At 38.0% G+C, this 20,463-nt stretch overlaps 1 protein-coding gene across 1 annotated transcript in view; it reads left to right on the top strand.

Annotated features, from left to right (window-relative positions):
* LOC136041056 (uncharacterized) overlaps positions 1-20,463 on the top strand; it is a 33,983-nt gene that overhangs the window by 1,600 nt on the left and 11,920 nt on the right. Inside the window, exon 2 of the mRNA XM_065725600.1 lies at positions 6,123-6,361. Within this exon, the coding sequence (XP_065581672.1) occupies positions 6,123-6,361 (239 nt within the window). The remainder of the gene's footprint in view (positions 1-6,122; positions 6,362-20,463) is intronic.

The following is a 20,463-nucleotide window of genomic DNA, read 5'->3' as shown; positions in this document are numbered from 1 at the left end:
CTCATTTTCGAAAATAGGGGGAAACAACCCCTAAAGGTCATACAATATTAATGAAAATTACACCATCAGATTCAGAGTACCAGAGAACCTTATTGTAGAAGTTTCAAGCTCCTATCTGTAAAAATGTGGAATTTTGCATTTTTTGCCAGAATACAAGATCACGGATGCGCGTTTATTTATTTATTTTTTTTTTCCCATGGGTTATCGTATCGACCCAGTGGTCCTAGAATCTTGCAAAACGGCTCATTCTAACGGAAATGAAAAGTTCTAGTGCCCTTAAGTGACAAAAAAATTGGAGGGCACCTAGAACCCCTCCCACGCCAATTATTTTCCAAAAGTCATCGGATCAAAATTCTGAGATAGTCATTTTATTCACCGTAGTCGAAAAACCTTATAACTATGTCTTTGGGGACGACTTACTCCCCCATACTCCCCGTGGGAGGGGCTACAAGTTACAAACTTTGACCAGTGCTTACATATAGTAATGGTTATTTGGAATTTTACAGACGTTTTCAGGGGGATTTTTAGGTTTGGGGGGGGGGTGAGAAGAGGGAGATATGTTGGGGGAACTTTCCTTGGAGGAATTTGTCATGGGGGAAGAAAATTTTCATGAAGTAAGCGCAGGATTTTCTAGCATTATTAAAAAAAATAAATATGAAAAAGTTTTTTCAACTGAAAGTAAGGAGAAGCATTAAAACTTAAAACGAACCGAAATTATTAGGCATATGATGGGCTCACCTTCTCCTAATATCCCGCTCTTTACGCTAAAGGATTTTTAGTAATTTCAACTATTTATTCTACGGCTTTTGTGATTCAGGGGTCATTCTTAAGAAATTGGGACAACATTTAAGCTTTAGTCTAAAGAGCAAGGTACTGACGAGGGGGTGAACCCCCTGATATACGTAATAAAAATATGAGAATACAGAATTTCGTTAAGTAAGCTAATTTGTAAGTTACGTATATCTTTTTCTAATAAAAAAATTCATAAAAAATCAAAGTTCTAGTTGCCTTTTTAAGTAACCAAAAAATCGGAGGGCAAATAGGCCTCCTCCCTCGCTCCTTTTTTTCTCAAAATCATTCGATCAAAACTATGAGAAAGCCATTTAGCCAAAAAAAAAATAAATATGCAAATTTTGTTTTAGCCAAAATCAAAACATGTTGATTCAAAAACGTTCAGAAATTAAATAAAAAAACAAGTTTTTTTTTAACGGAAAGTAAGGAGCGGCATTAAAACTTAAAACGAACAAAAATTACTTCGTATATGAATGGGGCTGCTTCCTCATCAAGGCACCGCTCTTTACGCTAAAGTTTTTTTCGCTATTTTAAAAAGTAGAGTTAATAGAAAGAGTCAAACTTTAGCGTAAAGAGTGGGGTGTTGATGAGGAAGCAGCCTCTTTCATATACGAAGTAATTTCTGTTCGTTTTAAGTTTTAATGCCGCTCCTTACTTTCCATTAAAAAACATTTTTTTTTATTTAATCCATCCTAGGGCAAAGCTAAGGTATATTTTCATAGAGTTAGGATAATCCAGATTGTCAATCAGTTCTGTTAGCCATTTGAAGGCTACTGGAGATGCCCCAAAAATTATTTAAAGATTTATGACTGACCATGTCCACAGAACATACAGGCAATTGAGATTGTTAATATTATATGAGCAGCCGAAATTGAGCAGCCAAAGAGATACCTCAAATGTTGATCAGATATCCTATGGGGTAAAAAAAAGAACCAGATATTAAAACAGTTTTAGGACAAGGGCAGGCTGGTCACCAATCATTTTTGACTTATCAAAAAGGAGTAGAACTCTCAAAAAAAATATCTTTATGTTTCCCAATGACAAATACCATCTATAGGCAATTCCCAAATTACAAAACTTACGCCCTTTCCCAAAGGGCTGTGGGGGCTCTTGTCATCCCTAAGGGCATATTTATTGGACCTTTCCAAAATGGTGAGCCAAATGGCTATTTCAGAATTTCCTTCACATGTCTTTGGGAGGAAAGGGGAATGGGAAGGGGGCTAGTTTGCCCCTCATTCTGTTTGGTCATTAAAAAAGGCACTTAAATTTTTTATTTTTGTTCGGATGAGCCCTTTCCTGATCCTCCAGAACCTTTGGTTGAACATGATCATCCCTGGGAGAAATTTATTGTAGGTTTTATTTAATTTAGACAAAACCAAATTAGTTCTAAAGCAGAGGAGAGGGGAGGGTGAAGATAGTAATTGCAATATATCCCAAGAGGTGTATCCAGAACTTCTTTTTGCAGGTGAGAGGGTCTCGACGGGGGGTCTCTGGTATGGGGCTTTTTTCAAAGGGGTCCCAGGAAAACCTTATAGAACTCATCAAAATATATTTTTTATGCATTTTTATTACGTTTTTACAAGTTGAACAAACATCCCCCTCCTTGAGCGTTAAAGTAAATGCTGAATTATTTCTAAGGAAGGGGGAGGGGGAGTGGAAGTAGAAATTGATATTTAATCCTTCTTGATTTCTTGGAATAGTTCTGTTCTGTGCTATTATTATGAAAGTTAATTGTAGCATTAAACCCAAAAATGAGCAGAATTTATTCTGTATATGCGGAGGACTGTCCCTTCTTCATCTCCACTTCCACTTCATGGTCGTAGAAACTTTGGAGGATGCTCGTTTGATCAGAAATTTTGAGTTCTGGTCTTTTTTTATAAGTCAAAAGCGATTGGAGACCAACCAACCCCATGTCCTAGGATTGTTTTTGATATATGGTAATTTTGTTACTCTTGGATCATCTGATCGACATTCTGAGGTACCTATTTTGTACTTTCTCTTTGGCTACTCAATTTTGCCCTTGGGGCAATTTTCCACAAGGGAGAATTATCGGGGGATTTCCGCAGAGAATTTGTCGCGTGGGGGGTATTTTCCTGGGGATTTTTTTCCACTTAGTGGCATTTTTAGGGGTATATTCTGAAGATGGGGGGGTATTTTTGGGATAAACACCTAGACCCGCTGGTAGGATATACATTTTTGTTTTAAAAAGCGCGTTATACAGAACCTCAAGGATCCCTCTAAGAAAAATGATCTATTTCAACTGATTGTTGGAAATTTTAGTAAGAAAAATAGGCCTCCCAGGAAAAATACATAAATGATAAAGATTTTTCTTATTTACTTTTAAGGCGATATGCATCTTACTTTGACTTAATTGACTTAGGTCTCCTGCCAGGCAATGCTCGGCGTAAAGAGTGACGTCTGCCTCCTCTATCCGCTTCGGTCCATGGCGAGTATTTGCTCCTCGCCCTGTCTGATTTTTGCCATCGTCAAGAACTCGGACTGGCGTCAGACCAACGTTTCTTCTTTCGGCCACGAGGTCGCTACCGGCTTTGATGTGGTCAAAGTCGTAGAATGTCTTAGTGGGTAGACGTGGTGACATTTGGAGCAGGTGTCCTAACTATCGTAAGGTTCGCTCGGCTGCTTGAGTCCGAGACTACTTTGTGAGCTGCAGAAACTTCTCATTGCTGACGAAGTTGGACCATCGTAGGCCCTTGATCCTCCTCAGGCTCTTTCCATGAAATACGTCAATTTTCTTGAGGGTTGCAGCTGATGCTTGCGATGTCTCAGCTCCGTAAAGCATCACAGAGTCGACTAGAGCGTTGAAGATCCGCAGTTTCGTTGTACTACTGACGTTCGGTTTTCGCCAAAGATGACGATTCAGTCAGCCCACGACAGAAGACGCTTTGGATAATCTCGCTTGCAGCTCGGGGAGAAGCGAGCCATCGGAAGAAATTATGGAGCCCAGGTAGGTAAAGTATTGAACAACTTTGATGCCAGTGGTGCTGTCTAGGCTAATTGGAGAGTTAACAGTAGGAGAAGACGGGTCCATGGCCATAATTTTAGTTTTATTCCAGTTTATATGCAGTCCTACTTTGGCAGCCTCTTCTCGTAGAATTTGGAGCACTTCCGGCCGTTGCTCCACGGAGCCCACCAGAATGACCAAGTCATCGCCAAAATCAGCATCTGTGATTGCACGATCTTCGAATTTGAGCCCAAAATTGAGACGTGAAGTTATTTTTTGTGATAATGTAATCTACAATGACATTGAAAAGCTCTGGGCCACTGCAGATCCTTGACACGCCCCTGTCGTAATTTGAAAGAACAGGATGCGCCGATCATTTACTTGTGCACAACTCTCCGTCCCATGGTGAAGCGCCTTGAGAATTCTGCAATATTTCTGGGATAGGCCAGTCAACTCTAGAATCTACCAAAGAGCTTCTTGATCGACTGAGTCAAATGCAGCACGAAAGTCGACGAAGACAATAAATGCTTTCTGTTGGAACTCAGTGGGCTTCTCTACTATTCGTCGAATCGTGAAAATCTGCTCGGTGGTTGACCAGTCCGACATAAAACCAGCTTGCGCCGGTCACCGGATTTTTTGTAATGATATTCTGACATCGATCCAGCAGGACCATTGAAAACAATTTGCAAGGGATTGACAGTAGGGTTATTCCCGTTGGAGCAGTCGCTTCTTGAGTCTTTCCTCTTCCATAAAGGGATGATGACACCCTTCCACCAATCCTTGGGAATTATCTCTGTTTGCCAGGTTGTAGAGAACAGGGTGTGGAGAAACAGGAGCATTGCAGGACCTCCATATTTTAGCAGCTCTGAGCTTAAGCCGCAGAAACCAGCAGCTTTTATTCTTGAGGCTTTTTACTGCAAATCCAATTTCTGAGGGGCTGAAAGGCTCGTCTGGAGAAGCATCTGTCTCAGGTCTTTGACTGCAAGGTTGGCTGGGACAATCATTAGGAGGCACAGACGGGCTAGTATTGTTGAGAAGCACAGCTCAACACAAGAACCTTCATCAGAAAGAATTGTCCCATCTCTTGACAAGACGGGACCCAAGGTGGGATATGCAAGCTTAAAATAGATACTACTGGAAGACGAAGGTTTCGAATAATTTTTTACAGAACTGTTGGTAATTTTGCATCGTTTCTTGTCTTCCAATGAATGGCCCACTTCCCAGAAAAAACCTGTGCTTAGGCTTGATTTTGCCCGCTGTATTACATGGCCCAGAAAGATCTGTCGCCGATTATTATATGTGAAGATTGTAAGAAATTGCATTCAAATTAGGTTACTAAGCATTCAACAAGCTCCTAAGGGTATAAAGACTCTCTTGTAGATGAACTTAAAACTATTTTCCAAACTAAAGTTTAAAAAAAGTAAAAACCCGCAATTAAACCTAAAACAGGTAGCAAAAATTCCGTGATAAATCAAACTTAAAGAAATAACCACGATTGAGCGGACTTGACTTATTTGATTTAAGGCGCTGCTCTACGCCGGGTGCTGCTTGGCGTCGAGAGTGACGTCTGCCTCCTCCATCCACGTCATTTCACTCCGAGCGTTTGTGCTTCGCTCGCTCTGATTTTCGCCATCACCAGGAACTCAGACAGGCTGTCGAAACATCGCTTTTTTGGTCGGCCGCGAGATCGCTTCTAACCAACTTTCGTAGTGACGATTGATTGGGACAGTTTTGTTCCCCAAGAAATTAAAATGATTAAAGGACGTTAAGCATGAAAATGTCAGGTGCTGCTATGAACAAATAGATGAAACCTAAAATGAACAAAATTCAAATGAATAGTAAAGTCAAACTTAAAGCGAAGACAAATTACGCAAGATAAGAGTTCAAGTACCACCACCTTTGCTCCTATAAAGGCAAGAGTATCATATTGTGCATAACCGAGAACGATTTGCGTTTTGAACTTAGCATTTGTATCTGTCAAAACATCAGCAATAACAAAATAAAATAACAGCGCAAATCAAGGTTTACAGACAAGAGCTACAAAACAGGGCTATCCGTCTCTCAAACCCTCAAATTGGGTATCGTTTGCGTTTTACTGAAGAAGGAACGGATTAAAGGCAGAGAGGGGGATCTTTTCTTGTCTTAAGGTTATATTGTATGCAAATTAATCTTGCTTTGTCTTGTGGCGGGAAGTTAAAACTGAGGGGCAAGGTGACTTGAAATTTTATATTTCAATGGTAAGAAGCTTAAGTAATTTATCCCTAAGCCTAGCAAAAGAGTATACTTTGTTCTTTTTACATTTTTCTTTGGTTTTATTTCTGTTATCCGTCACAGTTTTTTTTTATAATTAATAGTAACAGTTTTTCAGGTGAACTCTGTATTAATCTAAATAAAGTAAAAAATAATATTTCATTCTTCAACCCTTTATTGGCCGAGTTTTACCAATGGATTAATGCTAAAAACGAGACCACAGACAAATTGAGCGCTAAATTTCTGGAAGTTATTGCCGAGGAACACAGGCTTTTGATGAATGACTTGAAGCAACTCAACAATGAACTGAAGACGACATCGTTTGATAAAAAGACAGATAATCTGCTGTATTTGAGGGTGAGTTTAACAAACAAGCCTTTTTATATTTTTGATGCTTATATGTTATACCAAACACACCCAAGAAGTGAAGTTAATCATAATGAAATATCCCAAAATATGATGAAAATACAGTACTTTATTAAGAAAATTATGGGAGCTACAACGGAGAGGTATGGAAAGCAGCCCCCCCCCCCAGAAAGCATTATATTCAATTATATCTAACCTAAATACCAGCTAAAATATTAAACTAAAATATACGTACATTGTAGTTTGTCTCTCTCACGCTAAGCCTGATTATCACCGAGCAAATACTGAAATACAGAAAGAAATCGGTTCTACTCAGACCGAGAACTCAGACCGAGTGTGTTTGGTATAATACATAAGTTACCATATTTGTTTTTCACTATCTTTACCACTGTTTTTCTTACTATCTTTGCCTTTACATACCAAGACTAAAATTACTTTTCATGGCACTTGGTATTTACCAAGTGACATATAGCGATGGCAATTTCTGTCGGTCTGTTGGTCCCGGTTTTGCTAGCTTAGGCACTTCCAGATAAGCTAGGACGATAAAATTTGGCAGGCGTATCAGAAACCAGACCAGATTAAATTAGAAATAGTCGTTTATCCGATTCTACCATCTGGGGAGGGGAGTGGGGGACGGTTAATTCGGAAAAATTAGAAAAAATGAAGTATTTTTAACTTACGAACAGGTGATCAGATCTTAGTGAAATTTATTCTTTTGAAGGATATCATGTCTCAGAGCTCTTATTTTAAATCCCGACTGGACCCGGTAACATTGGGGAGAGTTGGGGGGACCTAAAATATTGGAAAATGCTTAGAGTGGAGGGATCAGGATGAAACATGGTGGGGAAAATAATCACAACTCCTAGATACGAGATTGATGTAACCGGAACGGATCCACTCTCTTTGCTCTTTGGAGGAGTTGAAGGGGGGAGGGTTAATTCTGAAAAATAAGAAAAAATGAGGTATTTTTGACTTACGAGGGAGTGATCGTATCTTAATGAAATTTCATATTCAAAAGGATCTTGTAATTCAGATCTCTTGTTTTAAATCCCAACCGGATCCAATGTCACTGGGGGAGTTGGGGGGGGCCGGAAATCTTGGAAAACGCTTCAAGCGGATAGACCAGGATGAAACTTGGTGGGAAGAATAAGGACAAGTCCAAGATACGTGACTGACATAACCGGACCAGATCTGCTCTCTTTGGTGGAGTTGGGGGAGGGGGAGTAATTCGGAGAAATTAGAAAAATGAGGTATTTGTAAATACGAACGTGTGATCAGATCTTAATGAAATGTGATATTTAAAAGGATCTTGTGCTTTAGAGCTCTCATTTTGAATCCCGACCAGATTTGGAGACGTTGGGGGGAGGTGACATTGAGGTATCTTTATCTTACGAATTGGTAATCGGATCTTAATGAAACTTGATATATAGAAGGATCTTATGTCTCAGATGCTCCATTTTCAATTTGAGTCGGATGATCTGGTAACATAGGGGGTTGGAGGGAGGAAACAGAAAGCTTGGAAACCGGAAAACGCTTAGAGTGGAGAGATCCGGGATGAAACTTGATGGGAAGAATAAGCAAAAGTTCTAGATACGTGATTGACATAATTGGAATGGATCCGCTCTCTTTGGGGAGTTAAAGGGGGGATTTCCAGTGCTTCGGTGAGTTCGGTGCTTCTGGGCGTGCTAAGACCATTAAAATCGTAGGCGTGTCAGGGACCTGCATTTATTCACTTGATAACAGTTGTTTCCCTGATTCGACCATCTGGGGGGCTAAAAATATTAGAGGTACTTTTAACTTACGAATGGGTGATCAGATCTTAATAAAATTCGATATTTAGAAGGACCCCGTGTCTCAGAGCTCTTATTTTGAATCCCAACCCTATCCGGTGATATTGGGGGAGTTTAAAAGGGGAAACGGGAAATCTTGGAAAACGCTTAGAGTGGAGAAATCGCGATGAAACTTGGTAGGAAGAATAAGCACAAGTCCTAGATACGTGATTGACATAACCGGACTGAATCCGCTCTCTTTGGGGGAGTCGGAGTGGATGTTAATTCAGTAAAATTAGAAAAATTGAGGTATTTTTAACTTAAGAACAGGTGACCGGATCTTAATGAAATTTGATATTTCGAAGGAACTCATGTCTTAGAGCTCTTATTTTAAATCCCGATCAGCTCTGGTGATATTGGGGGGAGTTGGAGGGGAAACCGGAAATATTGGAAAACGATTAGAGTTGGGAGATCGGGATGAAACTTGGTGGGCAGGATAAGCAAATGTCGTAGATACGTGATTGATGTAACAGGTCTGGATCTGCTCTCTTTGGGAGAGTTAGGGGGGTGCTGTGATTTGGCGAGTGCGGTGCTTCTCGACGTGCTAAGACGATGAAAATTGGTAGTCTCTTTTTCTTAACTCTACTTTTTAAAACAGTAAAAGCTTTAGCGTAAAGAGCGGGGCGTTGAGGAGGAAAAGCCCCTTTCATATACGGAGTAATTTCTGTTCGTTTTAAGTTTTAACGCTGCTCCTTACTTTCAGTTAAAAAAAACTTGTCTTTTTATTTAATTTCTAAGTTTTTGAATTAATGCATGTTTTGATTTTGGCTCTCTGCATGTAAATAATTAAAACGTAATTTACATATTAATTATTTTTTTGGCTAAATGGCTTTTTCATAGTTTTAATCGGAAGATTTTGAGAAAAAAGGAGCGTGGGAGGAGGCCTAGTTACCCTCCAATTTTTGACTACTTATAAAGGCAACAATAACTTTTAATTTTTTACGAACGTTTTCATTAGTAAAAAATATACATAACTTACGAATTAACTTACGTAACGAACTTCTATATTCTTTTGTTTTTATTACGTATATGAGGGGGCTCATCCCCTCGTCAATACCTCACTCTTTACAGTAAAGCTTAAATTTTGTCCCAATTCCTTAAGAATGACCCCTGAATCACAAAGGCCGTCGAATAAATACTTGAATTTACTAAAAATACTTTAGCGTAAAGAGCGAGGTATTACTAGGAAGTGAGCCCCTCATATGCGTAATAATTTCTGTTCGTTTTAAGTTCTAATGCTTGCACCTTACTATCAGTTGAAAAAACTTTTCGTATTTATTTTTCATTGTTTTTTTTAAATAATGCTAGAAAATTCTGTGCCCTTTTCATTGAAATTCTCTTCCCCCATGACATATTCCTCCATGGAAAGATACCCCCACGTAACCCCCTCCTCATCTTCTTCCCCCCAAACCCAAAAAATCCCCCTGAAAACATCTGTACACCTCCCAATAACCATTACTGTATGTAAACACTGGTCAAAGTTTGTAATTTCAGCCCCTCCCGCGGGGACTGTGGGGGAGCAACTCGTCCCCAAAGACATAGTTATTATGTTTTTCGACTATGTTGAATAAAATGGCCATCTCAGAATTTTTATCCGGTGATTTTGGGGAGAAATGAGTTTGGGATGGGGCCTAGGTGCCCAGTGGTTTTAGTCACTTAAAAAGGCACTTGAACTTTTAATTTTCGTTAGAATGAGCCCTCTTGCGACATTCTAGGGCCACTGAATCGATACGGTCACCCCTGGGAAAAAAAAATAATAAAAAATAAAAATAAACACGCATCCGTGATCTGTCTTCTGGCAAAAATGTGAAATTCCACATTTTTGTAGATAGGAGCTTGAAACTTTTACATTAGGGTTCTATGAGACGCTGAACCTGATGTTGTTATTTTTGTTAAGATTGTATGACTCTTAGGGGGTGTTTCCCTCTATTTTCTAAAATGAGGTAGATTTTCTTAGGGCTCGTAACTTTTGATGGGTAAAACTGAACTTGATGAAACTTCTATATTTAAAATCATAGTTTTGGTTACTATTGAGCCGGGTCGCTCCTTACTACAGTTCGTTACCACGAATTGTTTGATCCTACATATGTATTTTCTTATTAGTAAATTAATGCAGTTATTACTGCACAAGAAATTTTGTATAATTTTACAAACGTAAAAGTTTGTATAAAATAACTTAATAAGGGGTGATTTCAGTGATAAATATGCCGTCAACTTTTGATTGCATTGCAAGAGTATATATATATATATATATATATATGTATATATATGTGTGTGTATGTATATATATATATATATATATATATATATATATATATATATATATATATATATATATATTTATGCATGTATATATTTATTTCCCATCAAAAGAAACAGATGGAGTATAAGATAAAAAAGCAAAAAACACACTACAAAAGAAAACACAAACACAATAAAAATAAAGAACAAATGGATATCTAACTACAAAAAACAAAACCTATTGTCTCAAAATAATTGCCCAAGGATGAGTAACAATATTAAAATTATATCTGGCGATCTGGGCTATTATTGCTTCATTAGGGTCGATAATCCCATACCGACTTGTCACAATACGATTACTTGTCCATGATGGAAGCCGTAAGAGGTACTTCGTATATTTATAATATGTAGACTACAATTCTTTCTTATCTTCCTTTTGGAATATCCTCCAAAAGGGACTTAAATACAGATAATGGGGTAGTGCAATTGCATTATACAGATGGGCCGAAATCCGCCGATCAAACTGACGCTTATAAACTACAAAACGGCTATACGCTAAAGAGATCCGTTTCTGCAGATGACTCTGCAAAAGATGACGTGTTTCTAGCATAGACCGACCAATAGGGATCCCCAAATAAACTATGTGCTCGGCAATCCGAACAGTAGCACCATCCAACCTAACATCAACAGCAGACCCTTGCTTAGCATTAAACAACATCACATCTGATTTCTCCTCATTAAACTGAAGGCCTATTTTTCCATATTCTACTTGATACTGGATAAATTTCTCCTCTAAACCGCGATAGATCAATCCCTCTCAGAATATATGTCAGATTTGACTTAGATTGCGGTTTGACGATGCTGTTATTAAATGCGGTAGGTGATGTCAATGCACCCTGCCTTACACCTTTTTTAACGGGAAGCACTGGGTTATTTGTCAGGTTTAGTGTTGTCGGTAGCTTAAGCCTAGCTTTTAAATTTTTATACATATCATATAAAGGGTTTAACATACTTGGGTCAACACCTGCTAGGCCCATATCAAAAATAATCGGCTCTTGAATTAGTGAATCGAAGGTCCTTCTGACCATCATGCGCAGCGAGAGCTATGCTCTCACCGGTTTTCTCAGCATCTATCAAGGTCGAAACAAGAGCAGAAAGAGCATGGCCACAACCTAGACTAGGCTGAAAACCGAATTAATGGTCTGGAACTGTGCATTTTGACCGCAGCTTATCAACAATAAGTGCCTCAAATAACTTACAAAAAACTGTAGCCACAGTTATAGGTCGGAATGGCGAGCACTGGCAAAGTGGCTTTCCCTTTTTAGGCACAGGTGTATTCTTACACAGGTGTACAGGTTAGTATTCTTATTGAAAAATAATTGTGCACAATACCCAGGTTAAAAATCATTTGAAAAAGCAGGGCAAGGTGCTCAAGGAACAACTCGCTGCAAAACAGCAGGTGCTGAATTGATATACCATCACAACCGCGCGATTTCTTTTTTTTTTGGTTTTCTAATAGCAGTACGGATAGAACGCCTCGTAATTATAACACCCGGACTGTTTTCTTCTCACTTACGTGAGAATAAATCATCCAGTTTCACACCAAAGCTTTTTTGTAGCCTGATATCAGGAGCCGAAAATTCATTTCTATAATGCTGAACCCAATTATCTCGAGATATTGAGGTCAATGTTACATGAGATCTTTCTTTAAACAATGAAGACCAAAGTTTATTTGGGTGGGTAAGGATAGCCTGAGATGAAGAACGAATAATGCACTGCGCACTGCACTACGAATTCGAAGTTGCACTACGGTTTAGTGAAAGTTCTTTCGCGAATTTACGTTTACTATGAATTATAAGCTTATTCACCCACCCGTCTCGTGGACAGACAGCCTCACGCCAAACCGAAAGCCAAAAGCCAAAAAAAAATTCGCAGACCAGCCTTGAACTTGGGTACCAGGCCACACCCGTCTAGACGGTACAGCTGACTGTTCAGCGAGACGTAATGCGTGTAAGTGTGCCCGGTGTGGGGTCCATCTGCTATCCGCACAGCGTACCTATTACGCGAAATAGAGTGCGTCCAGAAAAGAGCAACAAGGATTATACTCCGAGACCATGGCATACCCTACGATCAAGCCCTCGCTAAATTAAATTTATCTCCACTTAAAGTCCGGCTGGAACATCTTATTCATCAATTTGGAAAATTCATCCTAGCCAATAAGAGCCACCGATCTTTACTACCCAAACCAGCCCCTCCCAATAGCCGAACTCGATTACGAAATAAACTTGTACCCCCTAAAGTACGAACCAATCGATACGCAAACTCATTTGTGCCTTTTTTCACATCAGTTTTTAATGCTGAGTTGTAGTGTGTGATTTTTGTTTAAATGTATAATTTTTGTGAAAAAACTGAATTTAGCTCTATGCTACGATAGTTTTTAAATATACCGATCTCTCTCTCTCTCTCTCTGTACAAGCTCACTACAATAAATATTCAACCGAATTCGTAATTCCACCGGATAGTTCTTTGAACTAACCATCAGCAGATCAAAAGGAAGACGGATTTTTGAAGCAAGTTCATCACAAGTCGACCGAAATGAACTCATAGACGCACGTTTCCAATCACAAACAAAATAAGGACGCTTCTGGAGCCTTCCAGGAGAAGGTGAAAAACTAGCATTTGAATCAATATTGAAAAACAACGTAAAATGGTCTGATAAATGGTATGGTCGTCGTAAAATGGTAAAATTTGAATCAGAAACAAGAACCTCATTCGATGTAACTGATCGAGTGTGCATAACATGATCTAGGTTTGACATACTTCCCGAATTATGAATATATGAAAAATTCTTATTCTTAGACGCGAGTATAAATTCATCACCTAGCATACCGAGTAACATATTAGCACGATTAGAACTTGAACTGTTGTTGCCGCTTAGGTTTTCAAGATCACAGTTAAAGTCACCTGTTATAAGACATGAAAGTCCATACTTTTTTATTTTATCAATACACTTCGATAGCCTTGCAATACTTATGGCAAACAGTCTATCTAATCGATCATCACGATAGTTCGTAGGGAGGTAAACATTCACTATAACCATATCTTGGATTTTGACAGGGAGAAAGTCTAATGCCGAGTCAAACATAGAAGTGGATAGAGAGGATCTAACGTAAGTCGCAATGCCGCCAGATGACCGGCCATGAGTAGGAGAGCGTTTGTCTGCGACTGTAAAAACTTGATGGTTTGGTGACAGGTTCAATAAGGTAAGGCTGAGAGAGGTTGCAAAATGTTCCTGCAAACACACAATATCATATCTTGAAAGAAGGTCCTCGATAAAAACAGACCGGTTAAGGATATTTCCATTTAAATTCCACGTTGCAACTGCATGCTTAGCACAAGCGGGTTCTAGATTCATTTTGGTAGGAACTCATATTGATTATCGCTTTATTAGCCGGACATCTTATGTTATAGCATGTATGGCCTTTCTTTTTGCATAAGATGCAGAACATATCTTTTGTGCACAAATTGTCCTTCGTGGATGTGTGATCAGAAGCACCACAACGACCACATATAGGCGTCAATACGCAATTAGTCGCTAAGTGACCAACTCTATGGCACGGATAAAATCTTTTTGGGAGAAATTTGAATTCTTCAGCAGGCAGCTTCTCATAACCGATTCGGACTGAGACTGCAAGAAAGTCTTCGAGATCCTTACTGGTCCCGAAATACAGCTTGAACATTTTGGAGCGCTCAAAGCTACCGATTTCTATTGCTTTTAATGCACTTGGAACAAGGGATTCTATATCAGTATGGGTCATACTAGGTGGAACCTGTTTCAATACAGCAATAAACATTTTCTCTTTGAGCATGGCAGAGACCTCCGGCTTACTAACTTTCATTTTCTCAACGATCTTTTCAGCAGAAGATTTGGACTTGACGAACAATTTCCAGTCCTGTCTCACCCTTTTTAGCTCACTTATTTCGGCTGAGTTGGGGCAGATGCTATCCAAAAACTGCTTGCGAGCAACGGGATTATCAAAAAACTTTGGCATTTTAAGAACAACGGCATAGGATGGCTGGGGATTGACTCTTACAGGATTGACAGGGCCTGGGACACTACTCGCCGAAGGGCAGCAGAGGCTCTGTACTTTAGCCGTAGACACAAAGTTCTTAAATTCTAGACATAAATCATTTACCTTGTGGGTTAACGTAACGCTTGCCTCACCAGGAATTGTGGGGACTTCGTCCGGTTCGTATATAACAATCTTCGGCAGTTCCACTGAACTCTTATCACAGTAGTCTAAAACTTTCAAAATGTCTGCAAATGTATCAGCAACTTTCAGCCTTTCGGTTGGTCGAGTAGCATAATTCGCCACAGACCAAATCGTTTTCTTCGCTTCGCTCACCAAATCGTCGGCGAAAAAATCGCAACCAGTTTTGATAATATCGGCATTTGCATTTCCTTTTGATTTCGCCCGCAAGGCAAAATTTAGTATAGCGTTATGTACTAGTCTATTCGGCTGCATCCCTTGAAATGAATCCAGTTCATACGCAGTTTCAGACTCAACGTCAGCTAATCCATTAATTAGCAAAACAAACAAACCCAATCTTTTTTGCACAATTTCACAGCAAACACAGGTAGATCGGTATTTGTACGATTGACGTAGTTAATGTGATTCAATCTTTACACTTTCATAATAGTTTATCCTTGTAACTTGAAAAAATAATCCGTCTAATTTAGCTTATGTTCACGCTTCAAGTTAGCTTATGTTAGCTGATATATGAAGCCACTATAATCAAAAATGTTTTCGATGAATGGAATGCTGGGAATTTCTGTATTTTCCCCCCTTAACGGACACGTTTCTTTTGTTTTATTGTCATTTATTTCGTTTTCCAGGAGTGATTGTATTTATTTAGTTGTCACTTTGAAAAAGATTTAATTTTTTTAAGTTATGAAGCATAAAGATGTCAACTATATTGGTTTCTGGTATTTAAACCTGACTTAAAATTTTTATCTGGTTTTCTTAATCTTAGTTTTAATGTTTTTCTTTGAACAAATTACTTTTATAATGCGTTGCTTCTTATAAAACTCTGAATCTAAAGGTATTAAATATTTTGGTGTTTGATAATCAAGTTCAAAACTGTCGATATTTTGAATAAATATCCGTCCAACGCTTCGGTATTGCTCAACAAAACTGAATGCTGGGAGTTTTTATCTTAGTTTTGTAAGTAGACTATTGTTTTGTTTATTTTTTGTAATTACTTACTTTTTTCATTTTTATATACTTTTACTTTAATTGACATACTTTTTCCATTGCCTATAGAAGAATGTTAGGCTCTAAGCTTCATGAAATAAAGGAAAAAAGCAAGTTTTTTTCAACTGAAAATAAGGAGCAACATTAAAACTTAAAACGTACAGAAATTATTATGTATATGAGTGGGGTTGCCCCTCCTCAAAACTTTGTATTTCATGCTACGGTTTTTCAGCACTTTAAAAATGTTACCTATAGTTCTAATTAAACAACCCTTGTGTTTCAGTAGTCATTTTTGAAGAATTCGGACAAAATTTAAATGTTAGTGAAAAAAAGGTGAGGTGTTGAGGAGGGAGAAATCCCCTTCATGTACGTAATAATTTCTGTTCGTTTTAAGTTTTAATGTTGCTCCTTACTTTCAGTTGAAAAAACTCATTTTTTGTTTAATTTCAGATCATTTTTTAAATAACGCCAGGATACCTGGCTCCACCTCCACTGAAAAATTCCCCTCTCCTTAAAAATATCCTCTGGACAATTCAATTCTGGTGAAAATTAAATAAAAAAAAAACAAGTTTTTTGAAATGAAAGTAAGGAGCGACATTAAAACTTAAAACGAACAGAAATTACTCCGTATATGAAAGGGGCTTTTCCTCCTCGACACCCCGCTCTTTACGCTAAAGTTTCTTATGGTTTTAAAAAGTAGAATTGCGAGAAAGAATCAAACTTTAGCGCAAGGAGCGGGGTGTCGAGGAGGAAAAGCCCCTTTCATATACGGAGTAATTTCTGTTCGTTTTAAGTTTTAATGTCGCTCCTTACTTTCATTTCAAAAAACTTGTTTTTTTCATTTAATTTCTGAAAGTTTTTGAATTAATGCATGTCTGATTTTGGCTCTCCGTACATAAATTATTAAAATGAAAATTTGCATATTAATTCTGTTTTTGGCTAAATGGCTTTCTCTTAGTTTTGATCAGACGATTTTGAGAAATAAGGGGTGGGGAAGGAGGCCTAGTTGCCCTCCAATTTTTCGGATACTTAAAAAGGCAACTAGAACTTTTAATTTTTAACGGACCTTTTTATTAGTAAAAAATATACGTAACTTAAGAATTAACTTACGTAACAAACTTTTAAATTCTTATATTTTTGATTATATATATGAGGGGGTTGGTCCCCTCGTTAATACCTCGCTCTTCAAACTAACTCTTGTTTTGTCCCAATTCTTTAAGAATGACCCCTGAATCCGAAAGGCCGTAGAATAAATATTTGAAATTACTAAAAATAATTTAGCATAAAGAGCGAAGTATTTATCTCCTCCTAAATACCTCACTCTTTATGCTAAAGTTGGTTTAGGACCCCTCATATGCGTAATAATCTCTGTTCGTTTTAAGTTTTAATGCTTCTCCTTACTTTCAGTTGAAAAAACCTTTTCATGTTTATATTTTCATTGTTTTTTTTTAATAGTATTGCTAGAAAATCCTACGCCCTTTTCATTGAATTTCTCTTCCCCCATGAAATATTCCTCAAAGGAAAGATCCTCCCATATAGCTCCCTCCCCTGAACCCAAAATCCAAACCAAAAAATTCCTCCTGAAAACGTCGGTACACTTCCCAGTAACCATTAGGCCTACTGTATGTAAACATTGGTCAAAGTTTGTAACTTGCAGCCCCTCCCCCAGGGACTGTGGGGGGGGGGGTAATTCATCCCCAAAGACATAGTTATATTGGTTTTTGACTATGTGGAACAAAATGGCTATCTCAAAATTTTGATCTGTTGACTTTGAGGAAAAAAGAGCGTGGGAGGGGGCCCCCACAGCATTTTTCTATAGGATTCTCTGATACGCTGAATGCGATGGTGTGATTTTCGTTAAGATCCTATGACTTTTAGGGGGTGTTTCCTCCTATTTTCCAAAATAAAGGCAAATTTTTTCAGGCTCGTAACTTTTGGACAAAGACTAAATTTGATAAAACTTATATATTTAAAATCAGCATAAAAATCCGATTCTTTTGATATATCTTTTAGTATCGAAATTCCGTTTTTTAGAGTTTCGTTTACTATTGAGCCGGGTCGCTCCTTACTACAGTTCGTTACCACGAACTGTTTGATTACCCCGAACAATTACCTTTAACATCTCAACGCGTAAAATTGAATCGGCAAAGAGAAAGCAAGACATATAAAGAAATTACATAAAGGAATTCTGGCAAATTCATCCAGTGTAAAATTTCCCTTGAAAGGTTCACCCCCAGGAAACTTCCCTCTCCATGGAAAATTCTCCCAGCAGAAGATTCGCCCTCTCTTCCCACCCGATAAATAAATACGTACTTCCCAATAATAAATAAAACAAAGGGAAAATTTCAAACTTTTGTGTCCAAAGACACAGTTAATGGGCCTTTCAACTATGCTGAAAAAAAAGCTATCTAAAAAAATTTGGTCAGACGATTTTCGGCAAAAAGTGGCGTGGGAGGGGGTCTAGTTGCCCTAAAATTTTTAGTCACTTAAGAGGGACACTAGAGCTAGAATTAACCATCTCCCGACATTCTAGGCCCACTGGGTCGAAACGATTACCCCAGAGGAAAAAAAACACGCATCCGTGATCTTTCTCTGGCAAAAATAATAAAATTCCACATTTTTTTGCAAATATGAGCTTGAAACCTCTACAATAGGGTTTTTTGATACACTGAATCTTTTGATGTGTTTTTATTAAAATTCTATGACTTCTAGGGGTTCTTTCCTCCATTTTTCGAAAATCAGACAATTATTCTCAGGCTCGTAGCTTTTGAAGGGTAAGGCTAAATATACTGAAGCTTATATATTTGGAATCAGCATAACAAACCAATTCTTTTGATATATCTATTGGTATCAAAATTCTGTTTTTTAGATTATGGGTTATTATTGAGCCTGGTCGCTACTTACTTACAGTTCGCTACTACGAACTGTTTGATTATGCATCAAATTACAAATACAGAAACAAAATAAAAATGGAATAGAGAAATTTTATTTAATTCGGGTACTAATATTTTAGGCCTTTGTGAAACTTCCTTTGGTGAAAAATCGACATATAATATCAATGTAAAAGAATGCCAGTTTTTCATGTAAATAGAAAGCAAAAATAAGGTGTTTAAGCTGATCTTATTAAAAATTGTATTGATGTACAGATGAGAGTGGTTTTTTTACAGTTTAATATAGAAACGAATTTTTAATGTTGTATTATGGAATGCTTTTTTCCTAAGTTTCATCAAGTATAGTCTTACCCATCAAAAGTTACGAGCCTGAGAAAATTTGTCTTATTTTAAAAAACAGAGGGAAAGACCCCCTAAGAGTCATAGAATCTTAATAAAAATCACATCATCAGGTTCAGCGTATCAGAGAACTCTAGTGTAGAAGTTTGAAGCTCCTATCTACAAAAATGTGGAATTTTGTATTTTTTGCCAGAAGACAGATCACGGATGCGTGTTCATTTGTTTGCTTTTTTCCCCAGGGGTGATCGTATCGACCCGATGGTCCTAGAATGTCTCGGGAGGGCTCATTTTAACGAAAATGAAAACTTCTAGTTCCCTTTTTAAGTGACCGAAAATAGGAGGGCACCTAGGCCCCCTCCCACGCTAATCTTTTCCCAAAGTCACCGGATAAAAATTCTGAGATTGTCATTTTATTCAGCGTGGTCGAAAAACCTTATAACTATGTCTTTGGGGACGACTTACTCCCCCACAGTCCCCGTGGGAGGGGGCTACAAGTTACAAACTTGGACCAGTGCTTACGTATAGTAATGGTTATTGGGAAGTATACAGATGTTTTCAGGGGAAATTTTTGGTTGGGGGGGAGGGAGTGAGAAGAGGGGGTTATTTTGGGGAGCTTTCCGTGGAGGAATTTGTCATGGGGGAAGAAAATTTTCATGAAGGGGGCGCAGGGTTTTCTAGCATTATTTAAAAAAAAACAATGAAAAAAATAGACATGAAAAAGTTTTTTCAACTGAAAGTAAGGAGCAGCATTAAAACTTAAAACGAACAGAAATTATTATGCATATGAGGGGTCAACTCCTCCTAATACCCCGCTCTTTGCGCTAAAGCATTTTTAGTAATTTCATCTATTCATTCTACGGCTCTTGTGATTCAGGGGCCATTCTTAAGGAATTCGGACAAAATTTAAGCTTTAGTGTAAAGAGCGAGGTGCTGATGAGGGGGCAAACCCCCTCATATACGTAATAAATACATACGAATATAGAAGTTTGTTACGTAAACTAATTCGTAAGGTACGTATATCTTTTACTAGTAAAAACGTTTGTAAAAAATTCCCCGCTCCTTCTTTCTCAAAACCGTTCGATCAAAACTATGAGAAAGCCATTTAGCCAAAAAAAATAAATATGCAAATTTTGTTTTAATTATTCATCTGCGGAGAGCAAAAATCAAAACATGCATTAATTCAAAAACGTTCAGAAATTAAATGAAAAAACAGGTTTTTTAAAAATGAAAGTAAAGAGCGACATTAAAACTTAAAACGAACAGAAATTACTCCTCACATGAAAGAGGCTGTTCCCTCCGCGACCCCTCGCTCTTTCCGCTAAAGTTTTTTTAATGTTTTAAAAAGTAGAGTTTTGATCGAGTCAAACTTTAGCGTAAAGAGCGAGGCGTTGGGGACGGGCAACGTCTTTCATATACGGAGTAATTTCTGTGCGTTTTAGGTTTTAATGTCGCTCCTTATTTGCAGCTAAAAAAAGCTTGTTGTTTTTTTTATTTAATCAACGTAAAAGAATGGCAGTCTTTTCATGTGAATAGAACTC

The sequence above is a fragment of the Artemia franciscana genome, chromosome 21 (assembly GCF_032884065.1).
Source record: "Artemia franciscana chromosome 21, ASM3288406v1, whole genome shotgun sequence".
Lineage (NCBI taxonomy): Eukaryota > Metazoa > Arthropoda > Branchiopoda > Anostraca > Artemiidae > Artemia > Artemia franciscana.
The sequence above is the reverse complement of the archived record's forward strand: the minus strand, read 5'-3'. Positions and strand labels throughout refer to the sequence as shown.